The 26,995-nt window shown below is 41.3% G+C and overlaps 1 protein-coding gene and 1 non-coding gene across 16 annotated transcripts in view; both read right to left on the reverse strand.

Annotated features, from left to right (window-relative positions):
• The window catches only part of Map7d2 (MAP7 domain containing 2), a 112,996-nt gene that overhangs the window by 27,351 nt on the left and 58,650 nt on the right, over positions 1–26,995 (reverse strand). For 2 of the 15 annotated variants that reach the window (XM_008835708.3, XM_008835709.3), the window contains exons 3-9: positions 25,984–26,147; positions 17,348–17,459; positions 16,441–16,539; positions 13,310–13,420; positions 11,106–11,228; positions 4,426–4,580; positions 3,007–3,134 (exon numbers count right to left, since the gene is read on the reverse strand). In XM_008835708.3, the coding sequence (XP_008833930.1) occupies positions 3,007–3,134; positions 4,426–4,580; positions 11,106–11,228; positions 13,310–13,420; positions 16,441–16,539; positions 17,348–17,459; positions 25,984–26,147 (892 nt within the window). Of the gene's footprint in view, positions 1–3,006; positions 3,135–4,425; positions 4,581–11,105; positions 11,229–13,309; positions 13,421–16,440; positions 16,540–17,347; positions 17,460–17,615; positions 17,634–25,983; positions 26,148–26,995 lie in introns of those variants that run through there. The other 13 variants (XM_008835712.3, XM_008835716.3, XM_008835713.3 and 10 more) reach the window with 8 other exon arrangements.
• On the reverse strand, positions 4,751–4,893 carry LOC115070787. Its single transcript, XR_003849914.1, has one exon. It is a non-coding gene; the product is annotated as a small nucleolar RNA SNORA48 (small nucleolar RNA).

Here is a 26,995-nt window from a genome sequence, read left to right on the forward strand (position 1 = left end):
ATATATATATATATATATATTCCAAAGATGGTTGCGATTTTATCTCATATCCCACATGATCTTATGAGTTTAATTCTGAAACACACTGAATCTGGACTGATATCAGACTGATTTTGCCAATAGTTTATAGCAGAAAAGTAATGTGTAATGATTGAGAGCAGAATTCTTAACTGGCCTGGCAGCTTCCATATCCTGCCTTGGGAGATGCTCACTTTTAGGGCCACCAACTCCTCAAACCTAGCCAGATTTCTATTAAAAGCCTAAGCCTAAGTTAACATCTTCAGTTGAGCTACCAGGCAACAGCGAACGTCACCTACCAGCAAATGACTTCCCATTTTTGATCTCTAGTCATTGAGCTGGCATTGGAGTACAAATGCACAGAAGATCTCAGTGTCAGCAAATCCACCCAGTGTCAGTAAAGCAACCCACAAACAACTGCAGGACAGAGTGCAAGAGTAAGTTCAAGTCACAGAACTGTAAGAATTAATAACAAATCATTGTTTTAGGCCACTACTTTTTTTAGGGAGGTTGTTACACCAACAATAGATAACAGCTCTAACATTGCTTTTCCTTAGACCTTTCAATTCATTCATACAGGTTAATTATTTCTAATCTAAACATCTGAAATCTGAAATGCTCCAAAATCTAAGGCTTTTTGAGCAACCTGTGAGTACTTAAATGTTTTAGATTTCAGAATTTCAGATCAGGGATGCCCAACTGGTAAAGTCTATGCAAACAGTCCTAAAGTTTAGAAACTATAATGTGAAATGTTTCTGGTCCCAAACAACCTGAATGGACTAAACAGAGACACATCAAGCACCTGTTGGGCAGCAAGGACTAAAGACAGCCCCATGCTTATGATGACTAAACCAACTTCAAGTATTTCACACATGAAAACTGCAAGAACAGGAAGTATCAATACTCAGAGACAGGCTGTGGAAATACACTTGAGCACACTTAACTTCTTTTCTCTAGGTTACAGCAAGTAAGTTCCATCTACTTCTTTCAGAGTGTAGCTGAAGCTAGTCTTCTAAATCCCACATAAGTACCTAACAATACAAACAATGAAAATAAACTTAACTGCTTAAGAGAGCAATGCTATTAATATGCACAGCAACTCAACTGTGGTTTCATTTATCTGAGATCAGGGAGAAGAACAATGTACTATCAGAGCTCAGGAGGTCCTAGGCAAAGGATCACTCATCACATGATTAGTCTGAGATTCTGGACAAGAAAAGAGTTCAAAGGGGTTAACAAAGCCCCCTTTCAAAGCCACATCATTTTTACTATGCTTTTAAAATCTTATCACATGATCTGTACAAAGAAAGTATAAAAACATAAATGGAGCTTATTTTGTGTGGGACACCTTTTTAAATATCAAGAGTTTCTATTTTACCTTTTAAAAATGTTTTATTATTTTTATTTTATGTGTATGCATGTATTGCCTGCATGTATGTAAATGCACCTGTGTCATGCAATGACCATGGAGAGGCTGTCAGATCCCCTGGGACTGGAGTTATGGACAGTTGTTAGCTGACATGTGGGTGCTGGGATTTGAACCCGGGTCTCCTGCAAGAACAACCAGTGTTCTTAACCAGTGTTCCAGCCCCTATTTTGCCTTTTATCAATGTTAAATACATAAAATAAAATTCATAAAATACGTAGGTATAAAGAATAAATGTCCACATATCGACCACCTAATCCACAAGAAAGGCTAAACTATCCCTTGTCCCATCTTCTTTACTTTCCACTCAAAGAGATATGATTGCCCTGAATGGTATGTCTTTCATGTTCTTACTTTTAAAATAAAATCTTCACTTTTACCATATTTATATTCTGAAGGACACACTGTTTAGGTTTGTACATCTGGGAACTCAAAATAATGGAATCTACTGTTGACATTCTTCTGTAACTTGCTTTTTCCATTCACTATGACATTCCTAAGATCCACCCACATGGCTGTGGACAGCTGTGACCAATTCTTTTTCATTGTTGTATAGTCCAGCTAGATTTTCAGGATTGATTTATGCTGTCTCTACATGAATTTCCATAATTCTGTAGACTATGCCACACCTACTGTTATTTATCCACTGATTTTCACCCCTGTGGAAATCTATCTTTCTGGCACCTACTATGATTTATCCATTGATTTTTACCCCTCTGGAAATCTATCTTTCTGGACTTTTTATTTTTTTTTTATTTGGAGGAGGAAATCTTGTAATGCAGCCTATGCTGGCCCAGGCTGACCCAGAACTCACAGTGATTCTCCTGCCTCAGCCTCCCAAGTGCTATGAATATAGGATTGTGCCATTACGTCTGGCTTTTCTGAACATTTTAAAAATCAAGAAACACTTGCTTCCCTTTAGACCTCTCAACTCACTCATACAGGTTAACCATTCTTAATTTGAATTTTGAAATCCGAAATGATCCGAAATCCAAAGTGCTCTGAAATCCAATGCTTTTTGAGCATGTCAGTGCTCAAAAAGTTTCAGATTTCATTTGGCCTACTCTGACCTTTTTCTGGTTCCCTGTCTAGAACTTGTAATGCTAACTACTTTTGCCTTTACTTCTCCTTCACATCTCCTAGGCACCAAAGACTTTCTTTCCTCCCTACAGTTAAGAGTTATGCAAATTGGGAGTCTTTTAGATAGACCCACTGAAGGGGTACCCCAACTGCCTCACCCTGTGTCCCTGTTCAGCATAGAAGCCATAGTGGTCTGTGATCCAATTCCCTACGGGTAATTTGGGTAACTTCTTCAGAGGATGGAGTGATAAGAATAGGAGGTAGGAACTGGCTAGGCAGTTAGGGTAAAAAGACCCCAAAGAAAAGTAGTCAGTTTCTTGGGTAAAACTCACAATGTCCTTGGGCCTCTTAGCAACATACTCTGTTCTAAAGGCCATGCCTTATGGAAGATCAGAAGAAGCCACAATGTTGGACAACACCAGGCTCCACCAAACTGGCTGTAAACCATCATGGCATGTGGCAAAGGGGAGAAATGTGCTTACCTGGATTTCACAGGAGAAGATGACCTCTTAGTAATGTCCTCAGGAGGCCCACATCTTCTCAATGGGGACCCAAGACTCCAAGTGGAAGCAGAAGTTGTCACTTGCTGTCCTTTCTTCACTTTCTCCATCTACAGGGGACCAAGAATATGATAGTCACAGCCCATGACTGGCACTACCTCTACAATTTGCAAATCTACTCTAGATGGAAGTGATGTATAGCTTTCTTTAAGAGGGATCAATATAAAGGTATAATGCTTCACATGACAGGCATCTTCCCAGAGATGTGCGATACCACAAAGTCACAGCATTTAAGTCATCAAGTTGAAGCAATTTCCTGCCTCAACATGTAGATCCGCCCTCACTTTGTTATAATATCAAGAGGTAACAGAACCAGATTATGGTCCTAAACATATAAGAACTGAAAAGAGTACAAAACATACCCTTGTTACAAAAACTTTACCAGTAGAAGGTGATTTTAACACCCAAGATGCCGAGTTGTAGGCCCTAATGACACATATGGTATAATGAGGGACTGCAATGCACGTATTTCTACTTCCCTCCTCACCTCTCTTGACAGAAGGCAGAAGGGAACTGACATCAGTGACTAACTACTCTGTAAAAAGAGTTCCATTCTTTCTTTCCTTACCACACTTTTCTGTAGCAAATCCTCATTTGGTCTCCATACCTACAAATAGCAACCCCCTTACACAAATAGTCTGTCTTACAGCAAAATCTAAGAGACAGAAATACTAGCTTATATTTTAAGAATGTCAGGGCCAACTGAGATTTGAAAAGAAAATGTTATTATAAAACATTTAATAGGGCTGCAGATGTGAGATCAGTGGTAGAACAGCATGTACAAGTTTGACCTCCAGGACTACAAATAAAATAATAAAAAAGAAACAAAATTTGTTTTAAGTCACTATGGTTTAGAGAACTTTGCTATGTAGCAAGTAACAACACAAGTAGTATGGTATTTATAATGTCTAAATAAATACACAGGATTGAGTGTGCCTGATCAACATTTATTCTACTGATGGTGTCAATATGACATCAAAAATTATAAGGCTATTGTGGGTGAAGGTTGAGCTATAACCTCAGTTTTAGTTGTGTATAGAGGCAAGACTCCCAGAATCAGAGAGCCTTAAGGAAACAGAAGGGATACCTACAACACTTCTGACTCCTGTCCTTTGGAGGAAGAGTATATTATCACAATGGTACCACTAAGAATCTGCTGCAAGGCAGTAAGATTTAGGGGGATGCAAAATGCTAAATAATTTTCAAAAGTTGGGTAAAAATTTAAAGCAGCAGTCCCTGGAGATTGATAGAAAAAAAGACCCCAGGTCAAGGGCAGGAAGTAATAACACTATCAGATAAACCACAGTACAGAAAGGAATGAGAGAAGGCACTTAAACCTACCAGAGAGGGCTCTGCTCCTGCCAGGGTTCCCTTCTCAGCATCTCCTAGGCCAGATGTAGATGTACCCTTCTTCCTCTCAGTGGTCCGGGTGGGAGAGGACTTGTATGAAGATTTGAGAGGGCTGCCGAGAGCTATACGAGGACAGGCATGGAATACTAGAGAGTTACAGTATAATAGCCAGAAAAAAAAATAAAGGAAGCACAGATGGAAATGGCAGGGGGAGAAGAAGTCGAGAACGTATTTTGATTAAAATGTAATGTGCATCTCACATTCTTGAAGTACTATACTTGTCCATGGACTAGACCCCATCCTCTTTTTTCAGCAGGAGTGTACCATAGGCATGAATCAGCTTTGGCCACTGAGCCAGGCATCAAGCTAGGATGAACAAACAACTACCATTTGCTCTGCCCCTGACTGATATAAGAACACAACCACCACAAGGTGTCTCTTCGCCCACTGCCAGGGGGTTTAGACCCCATCTTAAACAAAAGCCCAGGACTCAAGAGTCAAGTTCATTGAGGAGCTAAAAGTCTACATATTTGGAGCTAAGCAGACTTCGCACTGCCACCTAATAGCTGGATCCCCTTAGACAGGCTACTTAACCTCTCTAAGCCTCAATTTCCTTATGCAGGAAGAGCACAAGCACATCTGATTGCTGTCCCTGGATGGCCTGCTTAAAAAGTTGAGCCTTGGCTAGTATCTAGGAGCTTAGATTACAGGAAGGTTCTGTCATTCACTGGTGAGTACTTAAGTGTTTGTACAAATAATACATTCTGGGTGGATAGTGTTTGGGTGTTTGCTTGGTAGAGGGTACCAACATGGCTAGTCCCTGGTAAAATCTTTGGGCAATGAGTCTCTAGAGTGTTTCCTCGGCTGGCAACATTTTACATAAATTGTTATAACACATGCCTAGTCAGATGAAGTACATCCTGTGTCTCTACTCTGAGAAGATCCTTGGAAACTTAGACCTAGTCTCCTCTGGACCTCTCTTCATGTACTTCTCCCCTTTGTTAATTCTGTTGTCTATCCTTCTACTACAGTAAATCATACCCATGAGCTATGAGTCCTCTGAGTTCTACTGATGAATCGCCAATCTTGAGGTATTTTGGGGACCCTAGACAAAATTGGCATCAGAGGTAGGAATTGCTAGAATGACCCCGATTCACAAAAATATAGTAAAAGTGCCTGGGTGTATTCTTTGAAAAAGCTCCTGGCAGGGAAATGTTAAGATCTGTCATTACTGTTTTCTGTTTGACTCTCAAAAGTAGCCGTGCTTATTATAACAATGGACTTAGGGCCTGACTCTGCTCACTTCACCTTTTTCCCATACACACATCTGAGTAAAACAATGTGTTAAGTGCAGCTGTTCTAGAAAAGGGACTAATCTTTTGTCAGACTGCTCACTGGATAAACAACTAAGCTAAAAATGCTGGCAAGTGATAGAAATCTATTTTGAAATTCTTTGAAAATTTAGTATTATTCCCGAATAACACCTAAACATGATGTGCTTCTAATTAAATGGAATTAAAATCAAATTCTTTTCTTCTCCTCTTCCTACTTCCCCCATAGAAATGTTCTGTCCTTTCTTTAAAAGGTGTGCATAAGCATGGGGGATGATTGAGAAATCAAGCTGATTGCCGAATAGAATACAAAGTGTCATGGGGGGGTCACTGTCACAAAGATATTTGTGACCTTTGTTTTCCAAAACTGATGCTATCTTCTTCCAAAGGAAACTCCCCATGCTGCCTTTGTGAGCTTTTGTGATCACTGATTTTTGGGGCTAGATTGCACATGACAGCATGACTGAGGCCAGCATGACTGAGGCCAGTTTCAGCACGGTCCCTACACAACTCATTCAGATACCTCCTCATTCACCAGGGGGATCAACCAGTGTCACCAACAGAAAGCAGCTTTGGGACTGAGAGCCATGGGCAGCCCCTCTGGAATCACAGACTGAAGTTAGTTACTCCTACTGGACTGAGCATCATGAGGCAGGGTGAGAAACACCACAGTGGGAGGCCACACTGGAGAAGGACGTCTCCTAATCAATGCACACATGTCGTGCTTTGGGTGCATCCTCGGCTCCTTGTCTTCTTGGGACTCCACTAGCCCTCCTGAACTGTATTTGAGTGCGTGTGTGCCCTGATCATCACGACACTGTCTTAGCACTGGAAGACGGTCAGGTCAGCTTCAGCTTAGCAGCCAGGGCTGTGCTGAGGCCAGGTAAAAAAGATTCAGAAAGAAACAAGGAAGGAATCTGCCTAAGAAAGAGCATTAAGGTTAATGGGATTTGCTTCAGCTTCAAAGTGCAGGCCTCCTAAAGGTTTTATGTGAGATCAATGCCACAGGTTGGTCTCATCTTGCTGTGTGAATACTGCTGGCAAAAGACATCTTGGCAATGTAGACTATTCAGAAGTGAGTGAACACAGCAGACTTGCCTGCTGTTCTTGGAAGGATGTGCTTTTAAGGTATACCTTTGAGCAATGCCTGGGAACTTTTAAGACTTTGTCAAGGTTCCTACCATTAGCAGATGTCGTAGATTATAGTGTCTTAACTGTATGTAAAAAAAAATATGAACATCTGCTTTCATTCCTAGAGCATGGACCTTTCATATGTGCTGGGCAAGGAGAGCACAAGACCAGGCCCTGGTAAAAACTCTGGGTATCAAGTCTCTAACAAGCTTCCCTGGTTGGCAGTTCATGCTTGTTGCCCTTACTCACTGGAGGAAATGCATCCTGGGTGACTCTACTAGAGAGACTTTGAAAGCTTGTGCCTGGTCTTTCCTAGACTTTGCCCCATGCACTTTTATCTGTTTCTGATTTTGTTGTATATCCTTTCATCATAATGCATTTTTTAATAAAGAGGTGAGTGCGCCTGCATGCTGAATTCTCTGAGCAAATTATCACTCCTGTGGTTAGTCTTAGGGACCCCTGAAACATTCCTCATTCTCAAAATGGGGATATTTCATTTGGGTGTTGTTGAGATAGAATAAATATACTATAAAATTTCCCTTTAAAAAGTGTACAGTTCTGTGGTCTTTAATATATTCATAATTATAACCACAGTCTAATTCCAAACCATTAAGACTCCCAAATGAAACCCTGTATCCATTAAGCAGTCACTAGCCTTTCTTCCCTCGCCTACTCCATGTCAACCATTAATCTACTTTCTGTATCTGTGGGTTTGCCTATTTCAGACATTTCATAAAAGTATGTGCTGGATAGCTTTAGTGTCAACTTGACACACCTTGGTTGAGGGAGCCTCAATTGGGCATTTCCTTCTATTGGACTGGCCTGTGGCCATGTCTGAGGGGCATCTTCTTGAAGAGTGATGTGGGAGGGCCCAGCCCCCCGTGGGTAACGCCACACCTGGGCCAGGTGGGCCTGTGTTGCATAAGAAAGCAGTCTGAGCAGGGCCAGGGGAGCAAGCCAGTAAGCAACATTCCTCCATGGCCTGTGCTCCAGCTCCTGCCTCCAGGTTCCTGCCCTGAGTTCCTAACTGTGACCCTGGATATGTCAGCTAAATAAACCCTTTCCCCTCCAAGGGTATTTTGTCACAGCAGTGAAGAACAAACTAGAACAGAAATTGGTACCAGAGAGTGGGATATTGCTGACAGACCTGACCTTGCTGTTTTTGGGAGGACTGTGGAAGTGTTTGGAACTTTGGGCTGGAAAAGCTATTGTGTGCTCAGATTTTGTTGCTGTGGAGCTTGGAAAAGTTATGCTGAAAGAGTTGTAGACGATGGAGGCCTGGCTTGTGGAGCTTCAAAGGGAAGCCGAGACCATCAGGGCTGTTCCCGTGATATTTTGAATTGAGAATCTGTGGGTTCTGGTCGGCTGGGGCTGAAGAATCAGCTGTGATTAAGAAGAGACCAGAACCTGAAGCAAAACCTTTGCTTTACTGGGACAATTGATGCTGGTTAGCTGGGACTGAAAAATCAGCTGTAAGTAACAAGAGACCAGCATCACTGTGGTGAAGTCTTCTGGGAGGTATTTCCTCAGGGTCAGCGCACACAGGGGACCCGAGCCTCTATCTCAAGCTGGAAGCAGGACTTGGTCATGTGTAAGAGTCTTCTGCATTGTTCTGATGTTGAAATTGTGAAGGGATCACAGAGAACAGCTGAGGCTTGGAACTCTGAGAGGCCAGGAAAGGCCATAGCTAAAAGTGCAGCTTCAGTTGCAGTTAAGCCACCAGGACTGAAGGGGTCATGGAGAGAATCTGAGGCTTTGCATCCGGAGAGGCAAGAAGAAGCCATTGGTGAAGGTGGAGCCTCAGTTTCAGTGGAGACCCCAGCAGTTTGGAGACACCAGGACCATAGGATGACCACCAAGGACCCCAGTAGGTGTGGAACGGAGCTGGCCTGTGTCTGTGAGATGAGCTGTTTGTGCTATGGACGGCAGAGTCAGAGAAGTGGAGCTGCCAGAACCCTTTGGAGGCCAGAAGATCGTGAGTGAATCCCAGATGTCCAGCCTTGAGCTACTTTGCTGGACTTTGGTTTTGCTTAGGTGTGCCTGATTCTTCCTTTTGAAATAAGACAGTACTTGTTTTGGATTTTACAGAAGCCCACAGTTAAGAGACTTTTAAAAGAGACTATGAACTTTCAAGTGTTTGGATTTTTTAAGGACTTTGGGGTTTTTTAAGGTTGCACTGTCTTATGCTGTGATGTTAATATATCTTGGGGATAAGAACTGGAAAGGTTATGGTTTAACAGTGATTGTGTGTCAAGTTGACAAGGGGTTAATTGTGCTGGATAGCTTTAGTGTCAACTTGACACACCTGGGTTGAGGGAGCCTCAGTTGGGGAATTTCCTCTATTGGACTGGCCTGTGGCCATGTCTGAGGGGCATCTTCTTGATGAGTGATGTGGGCGGGCCCAGCCCACTGTGGGTGGTGCCACCCCTGGGCAGGTGGGCCTGTGTTGCATAAGAAAGCAGGCTGAGCAGGGCCAGGGGAGCAAGCCAGTAAGCAGCGTTCCTCCGTGGCCTGTGCTCCAGCTCCTGCCTCCAGGTTCCTGCCCTGAGTTCCTACCTTGGGCTCCCGGATGAACTATGACCTGGGATATGTAAGCTAAATAAACCCTTTCCTCCCCAAGTTGGTAGTGGTCAGAGTATTTTGTCACAGCATTGGAGAACAAACTAGGAGAAGTAGAATCATATAATTCATGGCATTTTGTGACTGCTTTCTTTCACTTATATTTTCAAAATTCATCTATTATGTAGCATCCATCAGCATTCCAGACCTCATCAAAGCTGAATAATAGTCTATTTTATAAATATAACCCCATTTTGTTTACCCATTCAAGTTTTTTCCACTGTGACTACTGTAAATAATGCTGGCTAAGAATATTTTTTACCTAAAAGTTTTTGAAATATTGTTGATTTCCCTGGCTTTATATGCCAGACTAGAATTGCTTAATCATATGGTGGCCACATAGGTTTTATAGTCAGTCATAGGGGCACATGCTGGTAATATCAGCACTTTGGAGATGGAGGCAGAAGGATCAGGAGCTCAAGGTCAACCTCAGCTACACAGTGAGTCTGAGGCCAGGTTTGACTACATGAAATCTTGTCTTGTAAACAAATAGTAAAAGAGGTTTTATATCATCTGTATGTCATTTCACTCAATATACTATATCTTGGGAATAGAGAGAGACCAGACCTGATCTTATATGGATATGGTGTTCTGCATATGAAAATAAAGAGAATGCTGGTCCTCATTAATCTTGTCATCATGATCTGATCTGATCTGATTGGTAAAGGAAGGCCATTAATTGTCTGATCCAGTGTTTGTCAAGACTTTAATATTCAGGTTAGGGAGGACCTCAGAGCTGGCCTTTCTATAAAACTCCCATTGCTAGTCCATGGATCCCTTTTTGAGTAGCAAAGCTCTAGACATTTGTTGAGCTGTTACTCTGCATGAATCACTGTGCTATTTTATTTAGTTATTATCTCATTTAATCCTCATAACTTTTAATATTATTTGTGAGACATGGTCTTACTGTGTTGCCCAGGCTGGACTCGAACTTGTGATTGTCCGACCTCAGCTTCCTAAGTAGCTGGCATTACATCACAAGCATATAGCATCATGCATGCCTTTCATCACAATAAAAAAAAAGCAAAAACCTTCCATTTTATACAGGAGCAAATTGAAGCTTAGAGAAGTTAATTAACCTACTCCAAATGGTAAGAGTTAATGAGCGGTAGAGCCAGCTACAGTACTCCAGAAACTAAAGCCTGCTACTTTGGCAATCTCTTTTAAAAAGTCTACTAAACACAATGGGCGTGGTGGCACACCCTATTAATCCCAACACACAGGAGGCAGAGGCAGGTGGATCTCGGTGAGATGGAGGCCAACCTGGTCTACACAGTGAGATCCAGGCCAGCTGGGGCTATGGGAAAGCCTGTTTAAAAAAAAAATCTAACCTTCACAGCTCATCAAGTAGATGTTTCCCCTGATTCACATGCCATGAGTCATAAAATAATTTACTCACCTATACATTATTCAGCTTTAAAAGAAACCCCAACAGCAAAATGCTGGTAGGTAGAAAATGATATTAACCATTGAAAGCATTTCACAAAGCCAGCAAATAGGAAGAAAAATATAAAAATTCAGGAATAAATCTAAGGCGGATCAGAACTGCTTCAGGCATTTTCCTTGACGTCACAGCTTGGCCTCTTTTACCTGAGTCTTGGGCCTGCTCAGAGAGCATGTGTGTACTTCTGCTTCTGGCTAAAGAAGCCTGTGTGGGTGTCAGCAGTCTCGAAACAAGAAAGGTTTCCGCGGAACTAAGGTGCATGCGATGAGCTAAGGGATGGAATTAAATAAAAATTTTTAAAAAGCAGAATTAAAATGAAAGAAAATAATGTTTTAAAAAAGACAGTGCATGATGCCATTTAACTTTTGGGTGGAAGAACAAATGTAGAAATAAAAATTCTAACGAAGGATGGTTTTTTAGTTTGTTGCAATAATGAAACAAATGACGTATCATCTAAGAGTCTAAGAAAGTACATTCATTCTCTTGTGCCACCAGAATTAACTCAATACACTATATTACTGTGACCTGAGCCAGATGTAATGATACATGTCTATAATCCCAGCATATGAGGAGTGAGGCAAGAAGATGCCAAGTCTGATGCTAGCCTGAGACAGTAAGAGCCTGTATCAAAGCAAAACAAATGAACCCATGAACAACAACAAAATCCAAGCACAGTAACCTGCATTACTTGAAGAGAGTTGGCCTAGCCTACAAGATGTTGATATGGACTCACTTCCTCAACAGGTACATCTAACACTGGAAACATCTAACACTGATTAATCAATACAACACTCATTTTAGGCCCTGTGTTAAGAAATATAACATACTGATTTTTAAAAATGACAGTGTCAAATGTGATAGTACAAAAATAGAACACTTTCATATCTTTTCCATTTTTAAGTAAGGGCAAGAATTAAACAAGTAGCATAAAAATAATAGCACCCAGCTGATTATCAGTTTGAATGGAAGCTCGTAGGCTCCACAATCTAAAGTCAATGACCATTGGATGTGGTGGCTCACACCTGTAATCTTAGCACTTGAGAGGTGGAAATAGGATCTGGAGTTCAAGGACAGTCTGGGGTACACAATGAGTTCCAGGACAGCCTGGGCTATAGAATGAGGTCTTGCCTCAAAAAGCCAAATCAAACCAACAACAAAACCTCAAAAAATAAAAATTAAATAAAATTCAATGACCAAAATATTTTGTTTTTAGAATATATGGCAACGAATACAAAGAATTACTTTATATTGTTTGGTGCCTATTTAAAAAATGGTATGGAGATTAAAAATTTAATGTAGACTAACGCACAGCCGGTAATCAGTCATCAACAATATATTATATGTTTATCTTTGCTTGTTAATCAATGCAAAAATGAATTTAACATGAACCTGCAACCATATAAATTAAAACATGGAATACATTCACGAATGGTAAAATGTACACAGTTTTTTTTTCTCTTCCAACTCTTCCTTCTCTGTTTCCAATGGCTACCCGTGAATGGGCACCAGAAATCAGCAGCACTCTGACATTCATAGGGACTCTCCTACACACATCAGTCTCTAGGACAGAGGGGTGAGGTCAATGCCAACTGAATGACAACTAGGAAGGTTCACCAGTCTCATGCAAGTCACAAATCTCCTGTTCACCCATTGGTAATGATCTGATCTCAATATTCCTCTATTACCCGAAGTTCTTTCAGTGGATCTTTAGGATACTCATGTAACACATGAAGAGTCCTCCCTTACTTAACCTATGTGCTGTGAAAGGCAAAAATTCAGGCTTCCAATGACTCATTTGAACCTCCATTAGGACACAGATGTTATTATATCTACTCAGGTTCTCAAACAGGAATGTGTCTCTGACTCATCAGTTTTGCTCTTTGTGGCTTAATCAACTATATCCCATCACTGATTCAGCAGGTATCTTTTGTAAAAACTCATTCTTGCAGTGTGAAATGTGGAATAGCTTTTTTCAGACTGGTAGAGTATCAATTCCTGCCAAGAATGACCTTTCTTTTGTGTGTGTGTCTTTTTGAGGCGGGGTCTCCCTGTAGCCCCAGCTGTTCTGGAACTCACTATGTAGACCAGGCTGCCCTTGAACTCACAGAGATCCACCTGTCTCTGCCTCCCACGTGCTGGGATTAAAGGCGTGCACCACCACGCCCGGCTGAGAATGATCTTTCTTTAAGAAGCAATACCACTTTCCAAAGTCCTGTCAGCAAGACCCTAAAGGCTAGGAAGTAGTAGTATTTGCAGAAGGCTCAAGAGGGAGCTTTCACAAAGGTCAATGTTAAGATGCTCACACCAGAAAGAAGCAAACTGGAGAGACCAGGTCTACCCATTCACTTGCCTCGGTCTGGGGAATAAGATATTGCCACGGTGGATGAAGACAGGCGTTTACTCATAGAAGGCTCCGTCTGCTTTGGCAAATTCATAGTTGATGTTGAAAGTTTGTCACATGCTGCAGAGAAATGCATTAACAACGTTGGTATTCATACCACTGTAGACTGAGGAATACATATCCCAAAGTGTCCTTCCTGTCCTCATCCACACACATCCAGCAGTGCTCCACTGTAGCATAGCACACTCTGCTTCCAATTCGCTAATGTGGAAATGTTCAGGCTGCAGCAGCCATTGCTCTGTAACTTCTACAGTGTGTCCTTCTCTTCAAACGTTCAACCTTACTCACATGTGCAACTAAAGCCGTGCTAATCAATTTGTGTTCAGAGATTAAAAAAAAAAAAAACTATCCACACCATACGAAAACAAAACCAATCTGGACCCACAGACAATTGCTCTTGGAAACATTCTATAGTTTGAGATTGTATATGCTGAAAGTAATCATTTTCTGAAGGGTATCTGTGGTTCAGGTTGGAAATGGGACATAATATGTAATGCAAGGAGCTATGTTTGAGGCAAAACAGCCTTATAGTTGGTTTCCTTCCTTTACAAAACAACAGCAAGATGGTTTTTTTCAAATGCTTTAACAGTTTATAGTTAGGATTTAACATCTGATCCTAGGTTTGGTGTTCTCATGTTCTGTTCATTGTTTTAGACTGATTTTTAAATTAAATCATTATAGCTAAAAGTACTGAAGTGCCCTGTTTAAGCTACACCAGAGCTGGAGACAAAGAAAAACTTCTATAGAGGAAGCAAACTCATTATTTTCAAAATCTAACTCCTTTGCTTGTCGTGTTTTCAGATAAGAGAATTTACCATATCTGACAATTTCTGCTAAGTGGCAATCTTAAATAATCTTAACTAACTTAAGATAAAGTCAAAGTAGAATATGTCTGGATTCAAAATACATAAAATATTTAAACATGAAATGATATTTTAAATTTTAACACTCCTGTTTTTAAATTTTCTTAATTTTTTTTTGGTCTTTTTGAGACAGGGTCTCCCTCTAGCTCCAGCTGTCCTGGCAATTTCTGCTAAGTGGCAATCTTAAATAATCTTAACTAACTTAAGATAAAGTCAAAGTAGAATATGTCTGGATTCAAAATACATAAAATATTTAAACATGAAATGATATTTTAAATTTTAACACTCCTGTTTTTAAATTTTCTTAATTTTTTTTTGGTCTTTTTGAGACAGGGTCTCCCTCTAGCTCCAGCTGTCCTGGCACTCACTACGTAGACCAGGCTGGCATTGAACTCACAGAGATCCGTCTGCCTCTGCCTCCTGAGTGCTGGGATTAAAGGCGTGCACCACCATGCCCAGGTAAATTTTCTTAATTTTTTATTATTTATTTTTATTTTATATCTATCAGAGCTTTGCTTTCATGTATGTAAGTGCACCCATGTCATTAAATGCCCATGGAGGCCAGAAGAGGGCGTTGGATCCCCTGGAAGTGGAGTTATGGATGGTTGTTTGCCACCATATGGGTGCTGGGAACAGAACCCATGTCCTCTGTAGAAGCAGCCAGTGCTTTTAACCACTCAGTCATCTCTTCAGTCCCCTACTTTTCAATTTTTAATTACTTTAACTTTTGGGAAAAATAAGCGACCACTAGAAATGATAAAACCCCATATATAAGTGTGCACCTTTTCCCTTTTGCCTCAGGCTGCGATATGACTTGGCCTAGCACTGGTATTTACAAATTCAGTACTTGGGTAGGGGATGTAGCTCAGTGGTAGGAGTGTTTGCCTAGCTTATGTGATGCCATGGGTTCAATGGGGAGGCAGGGGGAAAAGGAGGGGAGGGGAAGAGAGGAAAAGAAGGAAGCAATTCATTATTTTGATCACTATGGATTGTTGTTTTATATTTCTACTGTTTAGAATACAGCACTAAAATATTTCATCTTGAGATTTCTTTGGTATTCCCTTAAATCGTGTGTCTGAGTCACCTCCTTGGTACTAGCATTGGGTACTACTACTCTATTCTCATCTTTCGATGGGGGCAAGCCAAGTCTCAGTTCATGAAGCAAAATCTGTGCTACTGAATACCATCAACAAGGATATTTTTTATCAGAGGAATGCTAGAAACTAAGGATATTTATCTTTACTGCTAATTTGGCTTTCTGTGTTGCTGGTAAATAGCACATCCCTTCCATATCTTGTTTTCAGTTTGCCAGTCAAATATGAGCAGTATTTCTAAAGTCATTATTGAATGAGAACAAAGTTTTTCTAGTTCTGTTCTTTTTTTTCAAGCGAACGCTTTACAATATTTCATTTATTATTTTTATTTTATGTGTATTCGTGTATTGCCTGCATGTAGGTTAAGTGCACCCGTGTCATGCAATGCCTGCGGAGAACAGAAGAGGCTGTCGGATCCCCTGGGACTGGAGTTATGGACAGTTGTTGGCTGCCATGTGGGTGCTGGGATTCAAACCCGGGTCTTCTGCAAGAACAACCACTGTTGTTAACCACTGAGCTATCTCTCCAGCCCCTCTAGTTCTGTTCTTAATCTAGACTTAAGAATTTTCCACACATATCTAAAACAAAACTCCTTTTAGACAGAGAGATGAAGTCAAGCACAAAGTCAAATTGCCTGATGATTTGGATTCTCAATGCTAGTACCGATCCATTTCTTGGCACCCCCCTCTCAAACAATTCTCCTGAAATCCATCACATTAACAACAAACCCAAGTATTATATTCAAAACGCTGTGTGATTTCTGGGTTTTCACCAAAAGTCATGAGAATGTCTTGCTACTTGATACTGAAAATGGGATGTTTGACGACACTGTCAAATGTCTAAATGGCACAAAAATCAAATACTGATGAGGTTTTTTAAGGCAGAGTTAGTGAGCTAAGGATGAACTGTCTCCAGGACAGTAAGATACAAGACATGCAGCTCTGTGATGACAAAGGAACAAAGAAATATGGGCATTGTCTTTCATAGCTCTAGGAAAAAAAGTTGTGACAGGTCAGACTAAGAAATCAATTGTGAAAGTGCTGAGACAGACACAGTGATGGAGGAGGGTGATCAGTACAGTTATCACAAAACACTATGGCATGGTGATGCTCAAATATAATACCGTTGGTGGACTCGGCAGCAGCTGCAGTGGTCCCTGCGTCCGAAGGGAGGGTGCTGGCTGCTAAACCTAGAGATGGGGGTGGGGTATTTTCTGATTCACCTACACAGCAAAAAAAAAAAAAAAAAAAAAACCAGAGCAAAGAGAGGTAAAATAAAAAGTCCCAATTTGTTGTTGCATTTCAGTTTCTAATTAGGAACTTAGAAAAATAACAAATGAGTTAACTTTTCAAAACAGAAAAAAATATATTCATCGACAAAAGGTTAAAAGCACAAGATGGCAAAGTCAAACAGTACACTATAAACATCTGCTCTCAGAAAGAACTAGTACACTGCTCCTGCATAACAAAATGCTGAGATCACCAAAATGTAGTATGACACTGAGAAGAGGAAAAAGTCACCCAGAAACTCTTAACAGCCCATATATTAGGCATCCGAAAGTTTAAAGATGAGTATGACCTGGATAATGAAATAAGTCACTTTAAAACAAAATCAAAAGAGCAACAAAAAATCATAATGAGGAAGGAAAAAGCCCAGCCCTTCTTAGAGGGTTACTGCTATGCCTTTCCCAACCACATCTAGCGCTGTGACTGTGCCGCCTGCCAGTTCTCTCCCCTGAAATATTATTTTTCTGCCTGTGTGCTGAGTCCAGCTACAAGGCTCTGCATTTATTTTCTTTCTTTTCCTTCGCTGTCCCTCAATGCCCAGTACTGCTTTAATCACTTGCTAGCAAGAAGAATGACAGCTCCCCTTTATAAGAAATGCATATACAGGAAGAAGCCTGTTTTAAGCATCACATCTGAAAAGGTGCCTGCAAAGCTGTGCAAAGCATCCTCCGACTCAGCACACCCCTAGTGATGCCCATGATCTCCCATGGGAGGCCTGCAATGTAGAGACAGTGCTATACTCACCCTCACGTCCTCCGAGCCCTGAGGCTGGTGATCCTGCCCACGAATACTTCTTCTTCAGCTCTAGCTGCTGTGTGCGCTCCAGAGACCTGCGCATCATTGCTTCTAGCCGTTCCTGTTCAATTTTCAAAAAGCATAGGAAGTCAGCAGAGAACAGTATCAATCACCCAGCTGCACTGCATTGCTGCTTTAGTGCTCTGGGTGAACCACCAAATGGAGCTTTCTGTGCTCAGCATCCAAAACCCAGGCACACACGCTCTCTTCACCATACCAGTCCTGGTGGGCGGAGAGTAAACAATGCAGCTAGGCTTGTGCTGGCTGTCCAACCACAGACTGAACACTGCGTCCTGTCCTGTCCTACCTTGTCCTATCCTGTCCCCTCTCCTCCTTTGGGAGAAGCTGCTGCTATGCCAGCTCCTGATTTGCTTAAGAATAATGTCCAACAAGCATTAACTCCTTCAAGCCTGCCTCAAACCCAGTTAAGAGAACTGATATTTGGTCCCCAAACCAAATACAACCTTTCTACTTGAAAGCATAACATTTTGATTTGACAAATTTTTAATGAAGAGATTATTTGAGTTTTTCAGCCTTATACATAGCTTTTGGGGATAAAACCTGACTTGAAACCTATTTTGCAAAGCCCCATCTTCATTTTCGAGTGTCTTTTCTACACTGTAATATTTTTCTGCTAATATACTCGAGAGATAATATTGCATAGTTCAAGACTTAAAAGACAAAAATACAGAAACTTCAAACTACAAAATAAAGCACCCATGCCTTTCCAGAGTTAGGTGTGTGTGCATGTGTGTATGTGTGTGCATGTGCTGGTGGTCATGGCAGGGGACTAAGTAATTTTTAACTGGAAAAGAAAAATAGTTGCCAGGTTTCTTTAAAGAGGATTTATCAAAAGTACTCTTATATTAACCAAACTGCTACTTTCATAAAGTTGTCCTTGACACTGAAGCCAAGGTGTTTTAATTCTCCACCCCCACTACCTCAATGACAATGCAAATACCAGCTCCTCTTCCCTGCCTCTGCTGGAGAAGTCCTGAGATAATGCTGGTCATTACACTGCAGTGCTCCTGGACTAGGCTAATCATATCTGATTTTTAAAACATGAAGATAGGATTTTTCATGGCATAATAAAAACAAGCACGAAAAATTAATTTAGGACATCAAAAATTGAGTAATCATGACACACCAGGAGAAGGCTCCTTTATTCCACTGACTACAGACAATGAAAGGTCACTTAGGAGGTACCTGGATTTTTGTCTATACCAGAAAAAGAAGATAACCAATTGGCTTTTGCATATCTCAGCCACCTCTGCATTATTTTTCTCTGACTAGAACTTTCTTAATAACTTGTTTTAAGAGTCTCTCCTGAGACCTGTAATCAGATCCTCATGAAGGATTCAAATTTGTATTGACTAACAATTGTGTTCTAGTTTAGGGCTGGACATGCTCCAACCATGAGTGTGCATTTCTTGATTGTCCCATCCTCACAATCCTGGGCCATTAAGTTCTTGTGGCCAACACTGGTGGTCTGCCAGATAAAAGCTGCAACTTGGAGGGAATAGAACTTTTCCACAATCGGATACCTGAAATAGGGTCACCTGAAACCGTGGCCAAGTGGTATCTCATTATGTGAATTTAATATAAAGTATCTAACTAGGGACCTAATTTAGGTTTTAAATCCTTCATCCTGGAGTAAGTTTAGTTTGGAATGGATTGTGGTGTATTTCTTATACCAGAAGGTCCTCAAAGACGTCACTAATTAAGGGGTGCAGTGAGACCAAAGGCAACTGAAGGTAGCCTAAACAGCTATCTCTCTAGGAAGCAGAATTATAAAGATTGCTCCCCTTACACCCGCATCTGAGCTTCTCCAGCTTCCACCACTGAAGGTTTGTTCCTTTGGACCTTGAGCAGATTTATGAAAAGGTAGCTCTCCTTGAGAGATATACACTTACTTCTTATCACCCATTTTGGGAGTGATAAGGAAAAATGAGTAGCAAACAAGTTCTAAGAAAAGGGGACAAGTCAGCATAGAGACAGACAAGCCCAAAACAAAACTTGGTCCACTGTATGCATGTCAGAAGTTATTACTGTATAGATAAAGAACTGTCTCAATGTTTGTGAGCACCTTTTTAATGTGATGAGATAGAAAGAATCAGTATCTTCTACCGGGCAGGGCTTATAGGAAGGACAAATGGGAGAGAAGGAGGGAATCTTACCCTTGATTCTTTTAGCTAGGACTGCTTCTACATCTGACTGGATAAATCTAAAAAGCATGATCAAGGTGACTGGTCAAGCTGGCTTAAAAATCTAACAGAGCATTTGGGAAACCTGGATATTCACATGTAGATGAAACAACAACCCTAGCTCTCACTCTGCACAAAGAGTTTAAAATGTATCAAAGAATTGAATTTCATACCTGAAACTGAAATAAACTTCTTGAGGAAAATCTACTGAAACCACTTCAAGATTAACGCATACGCAAGGATTTTCCAGAAAAGACTCCAATGACTCAGGACATAACCTCAAGGGTTGATAAATGGGATTATACTGAATTAAAAACTTCTTCATAGCAAAGGAAACAATAGTCAGAATGAAGAGATAGACTACAGAATGGGAGAAAATCTTTAACTATATATCTCACAGGGGATTAATATGAAGAATACATAAAGAACTATGAAAATTAAACACCAAAACCCTCCCAAATCATTCAACAAATAGTGAAATGAACTGAATAGACAATTCTCAAAAAGAAGAAATAGAAATGGTCAATAAATACTTATAGAAATGTTTGATCTCCTTAGCCATCAAGGAAATGCAAATTAAAACTTCATTGTTATTCCATCTCACGACAAGTGGATTGCCTATTCCTAAGAAAACAAATGACAACAAATGCTGGCAAGGATGTGGGGGAAAGGACAATGGAGTTTTGTTTAGCCATAATGAAGAATAAAATTATGTCATTAGCAGGAAAATGGAGAACTGGAGTTTTGCTAAGCAAAATAAGCCACATGCAGATAGACATATATCCTAGTTTTTCTCATATGTGGAAACTGGATTTAAATACAAATATATACATACATAAATATTTATGACATAAAAGTAGAGGGAGACTGAGGGGGAAGGGATAGGTCTAAAGGGAGAGGGGAGAACAAGAGAGAATAATGCAGGGGGAAGAACTACAAAATATACTTTCTTTCATATGTGGAATCTAGACTAAACTATACACACATACATACATATATATGTGAAATGCAACTATGAAAGGGACTGTTTGTGGGGAGGAGGGGCAAACAAAGGTAGTGGGGGAGTGAATATGAACAAAGTAAAATATGTGTTCTGGTCTGCCTTCAATTACTGTGACAAAACACTCTGACCAATATCAGCTTGGGGAGGAAAAGGTTTATTTGGCTTACATCTCCCAGGTCACAGTTCATCACTGAGGGAGCCCAGGGTAGAAACTCAGGGCAGGAACCTGGAGTCAGCTGAAGCACAGGTCATGGAGAAACGCTGGTTACTGGCTTGGTTCCCTGGACTGTGCTCAACCTGCTTTCTTATACAATACAGGACCACCTGCCCAGGTATGGCACCACCCACAGAAAATAACCCACAGACATGGCCATGGCCATAGGCCAGTGAGATGGAGGCAATTCCCCAAATGAGGCTCCCTCTACCCAGATGTTTCAAATTGACAATTAAAGCTATCCAGCACAATATGTAAGAAAACATGAAAAATAAATCCATTATTTTGTATGTTAACTAAAAAATAGTAACAAAAAGTATATAAATCAAGAAAAGTCCTCTAGCACAGACTGGTCCGGACACTGTTAACCAGAGAGCAGTGTCTGGCAAGAGTAAGTGTGGGTGTGGCTGCTGTACCTTTTCCACTGCTTTTATTCTAAGTGTTCATGGAATGACACTGTAAGGATATGCCCTAAGTGATCCTCAGCAGGGCTCCACAGGAGGTCTTCTCTGCACAAACAGACTTCTATGCCCAGTAAGGCCCTAAGAGTGGCCAACCTTCAGTTGAGTTATGTTTGTCTAGATGAGTCAGAAATTTGTTTTGCACTAAGTTTGGTGAGTCATAGTAGCTACTAAGCAATGACAGTATGAGGATTTTAGATGTGTCAACCTAACTTAAAAGAGATGTAGCTACTCTTGGAAAGAAGCTTTTCTTAGTTATCTGTTTAGCAGAAGAAGCAGCCCTTTCTCTAAATCCCATCTTCCAGGGTTATTAGTCAGGAAGCTACAGTGAATGGAGAAGAGGTGAGTATACTGCATTGTCTACCTTACTCAGGAGACAGGAGCTTGTTCCAGCAGCTCAACGCTGGAGGCATGTGGCACATGGGAAAGCCACTTGAAGCCTTTAGCAAGAAAGTGAATTCAGGGGCTGGAGAGATGGCTCAGAAGTTAAAGAGGACTGAAGCTCTTGCAGAGGACCCAGGTTCAATTCCAAGTACCCACATGGTGGCTAACAATCACCTGTAACTCCAGTTCCAGGGGACCTGACACCCTCTTCTGATCTCTGTGGGCATCGCATGACCCAGATATACTTATTTACATGTAGGCAACACACTCAAACACATAAAATAAAAATAATGAATACCCAGGCATGGTAGTGCATGCCTGTAGTCCCAGCACTTGGGAGGCAGAGGCAGGCAGATCTCTGTAAGTTCAAGGCCAGCCTGGTCTACATAATGAGTTCCAGGACAGCTGGAGCTATAGGGAGACCCTGTCTCAAAAAAAAAAAAAAAAAAAAAAAAACAAAATATTTTTGAAAAGAAAATAAATCCAAGGACAGGGCACAAGTGGATATTGGACATCACCCCCTCTACAGGACAACTGTGTCCACTGTTCCACAGCTGTCAATTTTCAAGACCTCTAGAAGCCAAGTTGGTAGCTCTGCCTTACAGTCGAGGGAATGTTACCTCAGATGACCTGGGCTTGATGTAGATGAATATTTATTGGTTTCACTTCAGGATAACTTTTTATTTGGTTCTGGCTTCTTGAACCACTAATACAGTAATGAGGGATACTGAGACCACGCACTTCTGTCTTAGGACACACAAGGCCTTAGGAAAAACATCATGGCTACAACAGGGACATAAAGCCAGGGAAGAGCTGCATGGAGGGGCCAACAGGCCTCTTATGATCTCCTAAGTGTTGGATCCAGAGAGGTAAGGCTATACAACACTTTCCAATAGACTAGAGAAGCAAAATGGCCTGTATAGGGTGAATAATCTTGGTGAAGCTTTTTTTCCTGGTAGACAGAGACAGAAAATGACAAAAAGAAATTTGGCACTGACAAGAAAATCAAGACTCTCTATAGCCAGGTGCCAATCATGCCACAGCCCTCACTGAGCTCTCCAAGAACCATGGGGTTGACCACAGACAGCTTCCTTTGGAGAGTGACTCCTGTAGTGCAGGGCAATCCCACTTCCCTAAAGATCACTCATGAAAACATTAAATAAGCCTTTCTATCAGCAGTATACCAACCCTGATGTGGTTACCTGGTTAGCCTATGAGTGGCAAGTTCCTAAGCTACACCGAAATCTACTGGGGACCTGAAGGTGGAAAAGGCAGGCTTCTACTTCCTTGGGTTGCTATACAACTTTAAAAGTTCAGCTCTCATGGGGCTGGAGAGATGGCTGAGCAGTTCAGAGCACTGACTGCTCTTGCAGAGAACCCAGGCTCAAGTCCCAGCACCCACATGGTGGCTACGAACCGTCCTTAACTCCAGTTCCAGGGGAATCCGAAGCCCTCTTCTGACCTCCGCATGACACGGGTGTACTCATATACATGCAGGCAATACACTCATACACATAAAATAAAAATAAAGTCGGGCATGGTAGAGCACGCCTGTAGTCCCAGCACTTGGGAGGCAGAGGCAGGTGGATCTCTGTGAGGTCAAGGCCAGCCTGGTCTACATAATGAATTCCAGGACAGCTGGGGCTACAGGGAGACCCTGCTTCAAAAAGACAAAAAAAAAAAAAAGTTCAGCTCTCAGCCCAGAACTGCCCAGTCAAAGCTGTGCCATTTTGTGTCTGTCAGACAGTATCTTCCACTATATTAGTGGTAAAAGAAAACATAGAATCAACAAGAAAAACATCCAGAATTCAAACCACTAAAGATTCAGCTGTGTCAGGACCAACCATCTGGCATGATTTCCCCTCATTTGCAAGCAGAAATCTGACTACTTAATGTGCCTCCAGTAGTACTGTTCTAGAAAACAAAATTATACACAAGAATTGCCTCCAAAGTGGACCCTTGTGATATACCAGTGCATGAGAAGCATCCAACATGACACTTTACAGCACTTCTTCCTGGGAGAAGTAGTGATAAGCTTTCTATAGAATCAGCAATTCAGCAGGATGTCAAAAATTAAAATGGGAAGGCCAGCAAGGAAGGAGACATGCTCTAAGTTACCAAGGAATGAAGGATGGGAAGAAAATAGTTAAGTCCAGTGACTCATGAGAAACAGAGCCTGTGAATGGAGAATTTTTCTTGAGACTGGGTCTCCCTATATCCCCAGCTGTCCTGGAACTCCTATGTAGACCAGGCTGGCCTCAACTTCACAGAGATCTGCCTGCCTCTACCTTCCAAGTGCTGAGATTAAAGTTGTGCATTATCACAACTGGCTGAGAAATCTATCTTCAGTTACAAAAATGGTGTCTCTTTCCCACAGTGCTCTCTATACCCCCATCCTCCCCAACGTTTAAAACTGAACCTAGGGCCTCACACATGCTAGGCAAGTGCTCCACTACTGATATATACCCTCAGCTCCTTTTAAACTATTTATTTCAAGACAGGGTCTCACTAAATTGCCCAGGCTGGCTGTGAACTTGTTCTATTGCCTTGACAGCCCCTGAACTTGTGACCCTCCTGCCTCAGTCTCCTTAGTAGCTGGGATTACATACCTGTGCTACCAGGCCCATGTGACTTTTGTTATGTTATGTTGGTTTTTTATTATTTAAATTTTTAAATTTATTTTTTCAATTTATTTGTATGTGTATGAGTGTATTACCTGCATGTTATGTAAACACACCATTTGTGTGCAATGCCTACAGAGGCCAGCAGAGGGCATTAGAGCTCCTAAAACTGGAGTTATGGATGGCTGTCAGCCGCCATGTGGGTTCTGGGAACCAAACCCAGGTCCTCTACAAGTGCAGCTAGTGCTCTTAACTGCTGAGTCATCTCCTTAACCCCTATTCTTATTTTTCAAGACAGGGTCTCATGTAGCCCAGATTAGCCTCAAACTGGCTATGTAGCCAAGGAAAAACCTGAACTTTTGATTCTCTAGCGTCTACTTCCATGTGGCTTATTCTTTTTTTACAGTATATAGACTGTCCCATAATCTCTTCTGAAGCTCCCTCTTGATCATGTTTCCACCAAGGTCGGCTGCAGTAACTGGAGGAAATCTCACATTTCCAATGATTGCTCCGTTCTAGTTGCTTTGCTGGGCACTTTTACAAAAGTTACCTTCTTCACTCCCTGTATTTTGTTTAGGGCAGAGAAACAGTTAAGGGGTTACATGACTTGCTCTAACTACCAGCTGCTCAGTGACAAGGCTAGAATTTGAAGTGAGAACAAATGAAGCCACAGCAATCAGACTGAAGCCAGCAACAGTAAATCACGGCTGAGAGCCTTGCTTAGACTTTCATTCACTAAGAAAAACAAAGAAATCATTAAAATGAGTGCTTCATGGGCAAAAGTGGGTCTTATGTGTGAGTACATGGTTAATGTTCATATGCCCTCTTTATATTAAAAAAGAGGAAATGCTAAATATATATAGTAGTAAGCATTCAGAAATTTAAAAAAACACTAAATTCATATGAAAGTCTCTGTATCCTACAGTGTTGGAGATTAACAAATTGCTATTATTGTTCATGCTAAAAGATGAGTCATTATACCTTATGAATAAAAAATGATCATCACCTCACACAAGAGTGTGATTACATTCTTAAAATATGCTTGTTAAGAAAATCTATATCTCAAATATGCTTTCTAAATACACTTTCAAAGTTTAGTAATAAAGGACTCTGTAGGGATAATTGCATTCCATTTCTTTTTTAAAAGGTACCTGGAAAGAAAGGATGATTAAAGCAAGGAGCTACATTAAAATTTAAATACATTAGCATCTTTGTATTCAAACACAGAATAATTTTCCAGCAGTAAAAGGATCATGTTATTATATGCTTTGGCCTCAGTCTGTTCTGGAGGCATGGACTCCCAGCAGTAATGCTCAGTTTTTTATCACAACCCCCCTCCCAGCAACAATCCTGTGCCTTCACTTAATCAGAAAAGGTTATGCCTGAAAGAAGACTTGGAGACCACCATCTTCAACTCCTCACTGCAGAGACAACCAATGGCCTGGAGAAACTAACCAGTTTGCCCCAAGTCACAGTAGCACTTGAATCAAATGGCTAAGTCTCTGCTCCTCTGCTAGTGCTACTTCTACTAAACTGCTGTGTCATGGTGCTGAAAGAATGCATGCTAAGTCACCAGAAGAAGATTTGAGAGCAGGTTTCTCACACAGCCCAGAGTTGGACAGTACACCAGATACCCTGAACACTACATCCTATGTAAGCTGCAGAGCTAGCTGGTGTGGTTGGCTCCCAGGGCTTCACCTCCTCTTCCCGGAGCTTCTGCTTTCTCTTCTCTTCCACTGCAGCCCTCTTCTGGTCTTCCCGCTGGCGCTGTTCCTCCAACTTTCGCCATCGCTCCTCAATTTGCTTCTCATACTGAAGCTTGGCTCTTTTCTGTTTCTCCAGGATCTGCTGTTCCCGGGCAGCTGAGGAATGGGAGCAGAAGAGAAGTGTCATTCCAAGAGCTCCTCATGCATAAAGACCAAGAACACAGAAATGAGAGTCTGGTGGAATTCTGGAACACAATGATTGCAATAAGTGTTCTGGCACCTCTGCCACTAGTTGAATAATATGGGGCATCTTGACCATGTTATCTTTCTGCCTTTGTTTCTTCCTCAGTCAAAAGGGGACAGTAGTATTTGTCGTATAACAAAATGGTGAAGACACTGAGTGATGCAATGCTTGTGAAACACACAGTACATTTGCACCACATATGGGTGTTATGACTATTACTGCTATCATTAAGTCAAACTTGTGAACAAAAGCTAATCCATACAGTACCTTGAGAAATGATAGTTTAAGGGTACATTCATTTAAAAGTACATTAACTGGTCGGGTGTTGTGGCGCACGCCTGTAGTCCCAGCCCTTGGGAGCCAGAGGTAGGCAGATCTCTGTGAGTTCAAGGCCAGCCTGGTCTACATAGTGAGTTCCAGGATAGCTGGGACTACAGGGAAACCCTGCCTCAAAAAGACAAAAAAAAAGTATATTAACTGCATGTACCTAGCACTAAGGTGGGTAAAGCATTAAAATACACAAAGACTGGCCTTCCCACCAAGCAATTTTACCTAGCTCTACTTAAATAGGCTAGGGAAAGGTTCCCTAGAGGAGGTGAGGCCTGAACCACCCAGGAGGAGGTCAAACAAGAATCCAGTAACTTCTCCCTCATCACAACTCAGTGGGGGATATCCTCATCTACCTGCTTCACAGCATTCCATGGTGTATCTGTAGTTGGCAAGAATTTTTTTTCATTTTAGTATTTTTATTTTATGTGTA

This window comes from Nannospalax galili, unplaced genomic scaffold (assembly GCF_000622305.1).
Source record: "Nannospalax galili isolate Female #2095 unplaced genomic scaffold, S.galili_v1.0 scaffold217, whole genome shotgun sequence".
NCBI lineage: Eukaryota > Metazoa > Chordata > Mammalia > Rodentia > Spalacidae > Nannospalax > Nannospalax galili.